Source organism: Schistocerca nitens, chromosome 8 (genome assembly GCF_023898315.1).
Source record: "Schistocerca nitens isolate TAMUIC-IGC-003100 chromosome 8, iqSchNite1.1, whole genome shotgun sequence".
Lineage (NCBI taxonomy): Eukaryota > Metazoa > Arthropoda > Insecta > Orthoptera > Acrididae > Schistocerca > Schistocerca nitens.
In genome coordinates, this window is record NC_064621.1 from 147,968,348 (window position 1) to 147,978,141 (window position 9,794).

Consider the following 9,794-nt stretch of genomic DNA (forward strand, 5'->3'; position numbering starts at 1 on the left):
TTCAAATATTCATTCTCTGGTTCTTTTTTAACAATTCCAGTTTATAGTAGAACTGTACTGACTTTATCACAGTGTCATGAATCAAGTTAAAAATGACCATTGGTTGAAGAGTGTCTGATTTGAAACATGATCTATTGTTCCTATCAGAGTTTATTGATATTGACAACAGTTCAAAGAGTGTTCTTGCAAGAATTTCTCATGTACGTGAGGATATCACACAGTAATATTGCATGGTATGGAAAGGTGACAGACAGCGGCAACAAAGGAATTTCCAGGTGCAGCGAGAGCTTTTAACTTAATAGAATTGAAAGTTCTTGTCACATTAAAACTGTGTACTGGACTGGGAACTGAACCTGAGTCCTTAGGAAACAATTCTCGAGGCTGTAACTAAGCCGTGTCTGCATTTTCCTTCCTTCCAAGAGTGCTAGTCCTGCAAGGTTGCAGGAAAACTTCTGTGAACTTTGAAAGGTAGCAGAGGTACTGGCGAAACTAAAGCTGTGAGGGCAGGTTGAGAGTCATGCATGGATAGTTCAGTTGGTAGAGCACTTGACTGTGAAATACATAAGTCCCACATTTGACTCCTGGTTCAGCACACCATTTTAATCTGCCAGGGATTTTCAGATCAGTGCACACACTGCTACAAAGTTAAATTTGTTCTGGAAACTTGCAGAATCAGTACATATTGTGCATGCGTGTGTGTGCACACGTGCACGCGTTTTTCCATATCTCCTCCTAAACCACTGAAACAATTTCAACAAAACTTGGTACAAATATACCATATCATCAGGTGACAATCACAGAGGGAATAAGAACCACCTACCTGTCAAAGTTATGGGTGTGGGGGTCAAAAAGAAATGTAACCTGCAATGTTTGAATTCCCAGATCTCATTCATCCATTTTTTGAGAATGAGAGCATTTAGTGACTTGAAACAAACTTTACACATAATTTCAAACCTTGACAATTCTTTTTTTTTCTCTCTCTCTCTTTCTTTCATAATGATAAAAGGAGAAATATTTGTCACATACTACTTTTCCATTGTTCATGCAGTAAAAGTACCACATCAGGCATGACATTATGATTTACTACTTCTTTACCACTAATTGCATTCATGACACATTTCACAGACAGTATGCACATTTATAATTGAATATAAATGCAAAATTATCTCGTAGTAGGACCTACAGTTCAGGAGATATAAATTGAGAGAGTCATGAAAAACTGTCACACTCCGTATGATGTTTAAATTTATTAATTCGTTGCTACTAACTGCATTTGCAAAACATGTTGCAGACAGTATCCACGTATGCCGCTGAATGTACCTACAAAATTATATCATTGTATGACTCATAATTCAGGAGATATGATGTCATAAACATGAAACACAAGGCCAGACATTGCATGGTATTGGCATGATGCGCAACTATAGATAAATATCTGGGCAATGCCAGATTTCTCCACTAGTTGTTGATAAAATTGAATACACTACTGTTTTGTTTTCATTGTTTTGGCATCTAGTTTGTGATTTAGTCACAAACTTCTCCTTCAGTATATTCAGGTAATTTATGGTTCAAATGGCTCTGAGCACTATGGGACTTAACATCTTAGGTCATCAGTCCCCTAGAACTTAGAACTAGTTAAACCTAACTAACCTAAGGGCATCACACACATCCATGCCCAAGGCAGGATTCGAACCTGCGACCGTAGCAGTCGCGCGGTTCCGGACTGCGTGCCTAGAACCGCGAGACCACTGCGGCCGGCGGTAATTTATGTCATAGGGTTTTCTGATCATTTCTGTAATATGATTAGTTTTGTCATACTCAAGAAGTCGTACAACATAATTAAGAGTAGGTACTAAATTATTTTGACAAACATATGTGATGTGCTTTCATTTGCCACTGTTGCTGCATGTTTCAAAGTGACTACTCCATTGCATTGGCTCTAGAATAAGTTTAATTATGAAAACTGTCTTTACTCTGGAAAAAAATGAGGGTGCTATCGAGGTCTTGCTCTTTTCTACTGTGGAATGAGCAGAGTTGTCCATTGGTAAATTTATTGTCAGTGGCTTTACTTTGCTTCATTTGATATTGTAACAAGAAGCAGATTCATGTGTTCTGACTGCTTAGTTAATGCTATGGATCTGAACAATAAAATAATAGGGACTGTATACCCAGTAACCATTTTCTCATTGCAAAACATTTATTATAAAACATTTTAAATTTATCTGCAGTGACTGTGTTACAAAGTATATGTTGTTTTCAGTTCCAGCTGTGCTTGGAATAATCTCAGTATGTCATGTGGCACCTCAAAAAACGTGATAACAATTAATCTAAAAGTTGCTCTTATACACAACAAATATTGCTTTGGGGGAATGTGAAATTTCAACCTGGAAAACTTTTAGCCAAAGTCACTAACCTGTTCATGTGTAATCAGTAGTGAAATTTTTGTTGGTGCTACATATTGCTGTGGGCTATAATGTAGCAGACACTGAAATCATCACATTCAAATTTCAAATTTTTATGCATAAATTAATTTAATGACAATATGTGAACAACGATTTGTTTGCACATGAGCCATGAAAGAAAACTAAAGTGTCCACATAGTGCAATGTAGGCTATGAAGGAAAATTCTTGTAAATTGTTCTTCATATAATTCATGTGTAAGTGCTGTGATCTTTAGTATTGATGCAGTATTTTTGACCATAGTTACTATATGTAAGGATCATGTACTTTTTCTGTTGTGTGTGTGCCTGAGCAATGACCTTCACACCATGCCATTAACTTAAAGTGAATAATTTCAAATAGTTAAGTGACATTGAGAGAACAGTTTAAAAATCAAACACTGTTTTGCACATATGTTGACAAAAATTCTTCGATAATTACAATTAATTTTCTGTGATGCTAATTCTGTATGAAAATGAAAGAGGCATTTTTTTAATACTTCCCTGTGACGTAGCAGCATAAATGTAATTTTTTGTGACCATAGGTTTTTGCATTTTTTTGCTTTTTGTGGTGTATAGTAGTTGTGATTTTGGAGTGCAGTTTAATTAATGTGAATCATTATTACAGTGAAAGATAAGGCAGAAGTTCTCCTAGAAGTTGACCGCCTCCAACAAATGAGGGATGAACTGTCATCAGAAGTATCCAGTCTTCACACTTTGTTAGAGCAAGAACGTTCAAAAGTACGGGCCCTAACTTCTGATACGAAAAACAAATCCCAGGTGTGTGTCAGTAGGCTTTCAGTTACAAATGTTCAATTATTTGTACTTCTGGCTGTTTAATTATAAAGAAATTGTTTGAAAAATCATTGTAAAAATATAAAATAATAAGTATCAAATCACTAAAGAGACTATGTTGATAGTAACTGACGGCCATTCATTTTGTCAAACACTTGGTCAATGTTTGTTTTGCAGCTGCTCAATTTTCTGGAATGCTGTTATTTTAAAAGAGTTTGAAAAATTGTCCTCTTTTACTATTAGTTTGATGCATTTAAATTGTTTCTAGTCACTAGTAGTATTTTAACTAACTGTTTCCTTTTCATCACTACACATCTACTACACTACCTTCACACTACACAATATTTGTTTGCTCCAAAAATTTCTCTCCTCTTTTACCCCTTCCAGTACAAGTAAAATTCTCACTGTTGCACACAGTAGATATTCCAATAATGCCACCTCCTCTTGGTAATATTATTCATCAACATATTCTCTCCTATTCCTTCTAACAACTTTTTGTGCATCAGTTTTTTGACTAATGTGTAACAACTATAAAATATACAGTTTCTTCTCCTGAATTCCTGTTGCCCATATTTGTGTGCATACTTTGCAGTCCACAATTTAGTCTCTAAATCTTTTTGTAACTGTGATACCCACTTTACTTAATTTTTGAAAGTAGAAATCTGCATTGGCCAGAAACAAATTTCTGACTGGCATAGGGGTGACATTGATGACATTCTGTGTTTATATATATGTTGAATAACTCAAGTGTCAACTTGATCTGAGGAACTGGTTTTAGGAAAACATTTCTAATCAAATGGGAAGTTTGTGGCTGCCTTAAAAAGGTTTTCGAAGATGTTCCAGAATTACAATTAAAGTATGTTACCTACTCTGTGGAATAATGTTGGATGTCGTGCACTGAAGTAACAGGGTACTGTTTCAACAGAAAGGTGCAATTTTTACCTGATAATTATGGTCCTTGCGTTTTGTTGGAAAACTCCAGAAGCCTCTCTTCTCCTACGTATTTCACCATTCCTCAATCTCCCATAATTCTACCTTTCTCCCTTCCCCTCCCCCTCTCCCCTCAATTATAGTCTAACCATCTGACTATCAGATTTCTTAATTTTTCACGTATTCTATCAATTGTTCAACAATAAATTTTGGTGTGGTTCTGTAAACCTGCACGATGATGGTTGGTATTGGGTTTGTTTCAGTCCTCATAAGTATAATTTGGGCAGGGTTTTGTTTGTAATAGCTCTCTGTTAGTTGCCATAGTGACAAACAGCAAGACATTTTCCGGTGCTTTTGTTGTTGTATCTCCCTTCCACCAGAAACATTTTGTTGTGTGTTAAATACAATGACCCATAAGAATATTAGAACTCAGCTTGTGAAATTTTGTTGTTATTCACAGCACAGATATCCAATGCGCATTGGATATCTGTGCTGTGAATAACAACAAAATTTCACAAGCTGAGATTTCATTCATCCATTTTTTGAGAATGAGAGCATTTAGTGACTTGAAACAAACTTTACACATAATTTCAAACCTTGACAATTCTTTTTTTTTCTCTCTCTTTCTTTCATAATGATAAAAGGAGAAATATTTGTCACATACTACTTTTCCATTGTTCATGCAGTAAAAGTACCACATCAGGCATGACATTATGATTTACTACTTCTTTACCACTAATTGCATTCATGACACATTTCACAGGCAGTATGCACATTTATAATTGAATATAAATGCAAAATTATCTCGTAGTAGGACCTACAGTTCAGGAGATATAAATTGAGAGAGTCATGAAAAACTGTCACACTCCGTATGATGTTTAAATTTATTAATTCGTTGCTACTAACTGCATTTGCAAAACATGTTGCAGACAGTATCCACGTATGCCGCTGAATGTACCTACAAAATTATATCATTGTATGACTCATAGTTCAGGAGATATGATGTCATAAACATGAAACACAAGGCGCGCGCCCACACACACACACACACACACACACACACACACACACACACACACACACACACCTCTCTCTCTCTCTCTCTCTCTCTCTCTCTCTCTCTCTCTCTCTCTCTCTCCCCCTCTCCCTCCCCCTCTCTCTCCCCCCCTCTCCCCCCCCCCCTGTCTCCTCCCCTCTCTTCAGCTCCAACATCCACCTCCCCTAATCACACCCCCCACTCCTCATCCCCAATATGAATTGTGAAGACAAACAATATACATGGCCATTGCTGCTCCCTTTGCACAAAGCTTTCTTAAATTATTGATTTGTATTAGTATACTGTTATTTATTTTAAGTGGGGAACTTTTAACCATTTTTTTTTTTTAATTTTTTGTTGTAGAACAAGAAACGGAGTGCAAGTGAAACAGCACAATGATGGCAGAAGAAGAAACTGGGAGACATGTACCAGAACTAGTTTCCTGCAGATTTGTTGTGGAACTGTTTTTGCTGTCTACAGATAAACTAAGCAAGAAATCAAATTGCTCGCTGCATGCCATTTATGGTGGAGTCTTCAGGTCTGCGGCAAAGCAGAACACTTTTGAACAACTTTTATATGTCATTTTGCGTCTTGTGACTGGATCAGTATCTTTGATAATTGTGTTTGTTTGGTTTGGTATCAACTTTAAGGGTTTCATCTGGATTAAACTGTGATGATAACTTTAAATGTAAGCCTTTTAGTAGATTTGAGAGAAAATTTTCATTGGTATTTATGTTATACTTTCTTTATACGCTGCCAGATACAAGAGGAACAAAGTTTAACATCAGAAGGCATTGGCTACTGTCCTAACATAATATTCACGCTTGGGCTCATTTGGCATTCTGGATACCACATATTCTTACTATTAATAATATCATGTATCACTATAATAAGGTCTGCCTTTTTTTGGAGATCTTGAAAACACCACCCATTTAAATTTGCACAATTTTGTTGCATTTTTTCTGAAAATATTAATTGATAGCTACAAGTTACACCTCAGGGGTTTTTATATTTTGACTAAAGTTCAGTCTTGATCACACCATTTATGTTTCAATGACATAGGTAACCGGTTTCGGATATTTTTACATAACCATCATCAGACCCATGGCTCCCTTAGGATGGTAGGCGGAGCCCTCCTTAGCAGCTACAAGTTGACTTCATAGCAGCTGAGGAGGGCTCCGCGTACCATCCTAAGGGTGCCATGGGTCTGATGATGGTTATGTAAAAATAACCGAAACCTGCCACCTATGTCATTGAAACATAAATGGTTTGATCAAGACTGAACTTAAGTCAAAATATAATAATCTATTGATCACTGTATTCCAAAAATGTTTACCAAAATCAGTGGTTTTTATTTTGATCTGGTGTTTAAGAACACCACAGTATAGAGAATACCCCTATGAAAATTTCTAATCATGACTCATTTTTTCTCAAAACTTCTGTTAAAGAGCTGCACAAATGTTTTAAAGCTGATGGAAACTGATTTGAACAACAGGTGTAAAGGAAAACAGTTGTCATTATGATTATGGGTATAAAGACAATTGAACAAGATGCTGAATGCTGCCAGATTTGGATTGTACATGTTCTGTTTAGCCAGCCAGTTGGTCATTGCCGTCAATATTTGAACAGCCATCTTTAAACTAAAAGTGTGAGACACATGCTGTGCCAGTGTAAGATATTACGTATTTGTATGAAAGTTAAGTTTCTAAATAATAGAATTCTTCCCTAATGATATCCTTTCTTACTATTTTTCCTGTCCAGCAGTATTTGTTTAATGCATTTTTTAATTTGAAAACTTTTGTTGTAATTGGAAAACAGTTTTGGTGCCAAATACGTTAGGTCATGTGTTGTAATATATTGGTTAAATTGTTTTTTTTTTCTGCTGTATGATGTATACACCAGCACTATATAACAGGCATAGGAACATCTTTGTGCTAGTTGCTAAGGTTGTAATGTGTTCCAATTACAGAAATATGCCATTGAGAACATTAAAGTTCCTTCAGAAACATATCATTGTTTCTGTTCATGAAGAGATTAAACTCTTCTAGATATGCAATTTTAGTGCCATTATTCTGTATTGTTAATATGGCAGAGAGGTTGGTTGTAAATATTGCAGTGTTCTCTGTTATTATGTTGAAATGGCATGTTTGAGACTGTTGATTCTGTTTATGTTCATTGTTAGCTGCCCTTCTGAGGCAAAACTTTCTTTTCTTTCATCTCGTGTTAATCAATAAAGTGATATTGTTGTGTTCTGTAAGAAATTATTGCTTTGCGTGATGTGTTTAGTGAAGTTCACCAGTCATTTAAGTATGCCTCTTTCTTTCCCAGTGATTCTCTGGCGATAAGTTTATTGTTCTCAGTTATGATTAAGGTTTTCTTATTTTGGTTATATTCAATAAAGAACTGTGAAATATATTTCTTGATCTTTTTTCCTTTGCTCTCGTTTTCTTTTGATACCTTCAGCTCCAAGAATAAATATTTAGCAGTGCATTCAGGTAGCCATATATTAATTAGGATGCCCTTAATATAATTGTAATTGTTTTTATTTTTTATATTAGTGTACGATTTGTGCATAGTGCCAATGTATTATTGGCCAACGACATTCCTTATGACACCCATATGATGCACAAGTTTTTAATGAACTTCTCCATAATGCGTACTTAAGTTGTTCATGTGTGATGCAAGCAGTGTCTTTTTTTGCTATTGTACGAGGGTCACTCTAAAAGAAATGCACACTATTTTTTTTTAATCCATCTTTTATTATACACGTTTGAAAGTTTTACAGTGTGGAGATACATCCTTTAGGAACAATATTTTCATTTCTCCACATAATTTCCATCCCCCTCAACTGCCTTACACCATCTTGGCACCAGCGCCTGTATATCCGCACGGTAAAATTCTGGACCAACTTGTTGGAGCCACTGTTTGGCAGCGTACACAAGGTACAAAATTGTTGAGGCTTTCGTGGCCACTTGTTGACAAACTGCCTATTGGCTTCTGTCTCGGGTTCTTCGGCCGACGTTCATCTACTGATTTTTCTGACGTTTCGCCAGCACGAGTGGCTGGCATTGTCAAAGCTTCACCCTCCATTGCCGGTGGTGAACTGGAGCCGAGCTCGCGGGCGCAGACTATATGTACCTGGCGCGCCAACGTCCGAGGGCTTCTCCGCGGTCATTTCCGGTGCGGTTCTCCTCTTGCTACCTGCGACGGTCGTTCGCTGCAGTACGGGAAGCCAGGATCCGTTGACCTTAAGGCTTTCCTCTTTCTTGTTCAAACTGTTCGCGTGTTTTTGTATTTCTACAGCTTCTCTGAACAAGCGCGTGTGATAGTGGTTCTCTACAGCCAGAACTTCCGTGTCGGCGAATTTTATTACGTGGTCGGTCTCATTCAGTGCGTGTTCTGCCACAGCCGATTTCTCCACCTGCCCCAACCTGCAATGTCGCTTATGCTCCTTGATCCTGGTGTTAATGGATCGTCCAGTCATCCCGACATAAACTTTTCCGCATGTGCATGGTATGCGGTATATTCCCGACATTGAAAGTGGGTCTCTTTTCTCCTTCGCCGATCTAAGACACTCTTTGATCTTCCTTGTCGGTTTGAAGATCGTCTTTACGCCATGTTTGCGCAATATACGGCCGATTCTGTCCGTCACTCTGGGAATGTATGGCAGAAAGGCCGTACCCGTCATTTCTTTTTCTGGTTCCTTACTTCGCCGAGTGTTTGGCTCAGTTACACTTCTAATATAATTTGTGGAGTACCCATTGCTCCTCAGGACTGTTTCCAGGTGTTGCATTTCTCGTTTGAGGTGTTGCGGCTCACATATTCGACTTGCTCTCGTTACGAGCGTACTAATCATGCCCCTTTTCTGGCTCGGGTGGTGGTTTGACAGTTTGTGCAGGTATCGGTCCGTGTGAGTCGGTTTTCGATACACGCTGTGTCCCAGGTTTACGCCGTCCCTTGTGACCAGCACATCTAGAAATGGCAGTTTCTTGTCCTTTTCTACTTCCATGGTAAATGTTATGTTGGCATGGAGGCTGTTCAAGTGTCTTAGGAAGTCACCGAGCTGTTCTTCACCATGGCTCCACACCACGAAAGTATCATCGACGTACCTGTACCACACCTTAGGTTTGCAAGTGGCCGAGTCCAGTGCCTGTGCTTCGAATTGTTCCATGAAGAAGTTGGCCACCACTGGACTGAGAGGACTACCCATGGCGACGCCTTCCAGCTGTTCGTAGAAGTCGCCATTCCACGTGAAATAGCTCGTGGTGAGACATGCATGGAAGAGCTTTCTGATGTCTAGCGGGAAAATGGAACCGATGTGCTCCAGAGCGTCACTGAGTGGCACTTTCGTAAATAATGAAACAACATCAAAGCTGACCAGGATGTCGTTTGGTGCAAGTTTCAGTTTCTTCAGCTTCTCAATGAAATGTCCTGAGTCCTTAATGTATGTGTCGGTCTTCCCCACGTGTGGTTGGAGCAGAGAGGCCAAGTGTTTTGCCAGCTTATATGTCGGTGATCCAGGAGCGCTAACGATCGGTCTCAGGGGAACGTTGTTCTTATGGATCTTGGGTAATCCATACAGCCGAGGTGGTAGG

General features: G+C 38.2%; 1 protein-coding gene across 1 annotated transcript in view; it reads left to right on the forward strand.

Moving 5' to 3' along the window:
- The window catches only part of LOC126199135 (G kinase-anchoring protein 1-like), a 72,551-nt gene extending 64,987 nt beyond the window's left edge, over positions 1 to 7,564 (forward strand). Inside the window, exons 5-6 of the mRNA XM_049935891.1 lie at positions 3,067 to 3,218; positions 5,563 to 7,564. Of these exons, the coding sequence (XP_049791848.1) occupies positions 3,067 to 3,218; positions 5,563 to 5,598 (188 nt within the window). The 3' untranslated portion in view covers positions 5,599 to 7,564. The remainder of the gene's footprint in view (positions 1 to 3,066; positions 3,219 to 5,562) is intronic.
- Positions 7,565 to 9,794: the final 2,230 nt, after the last annotated feature.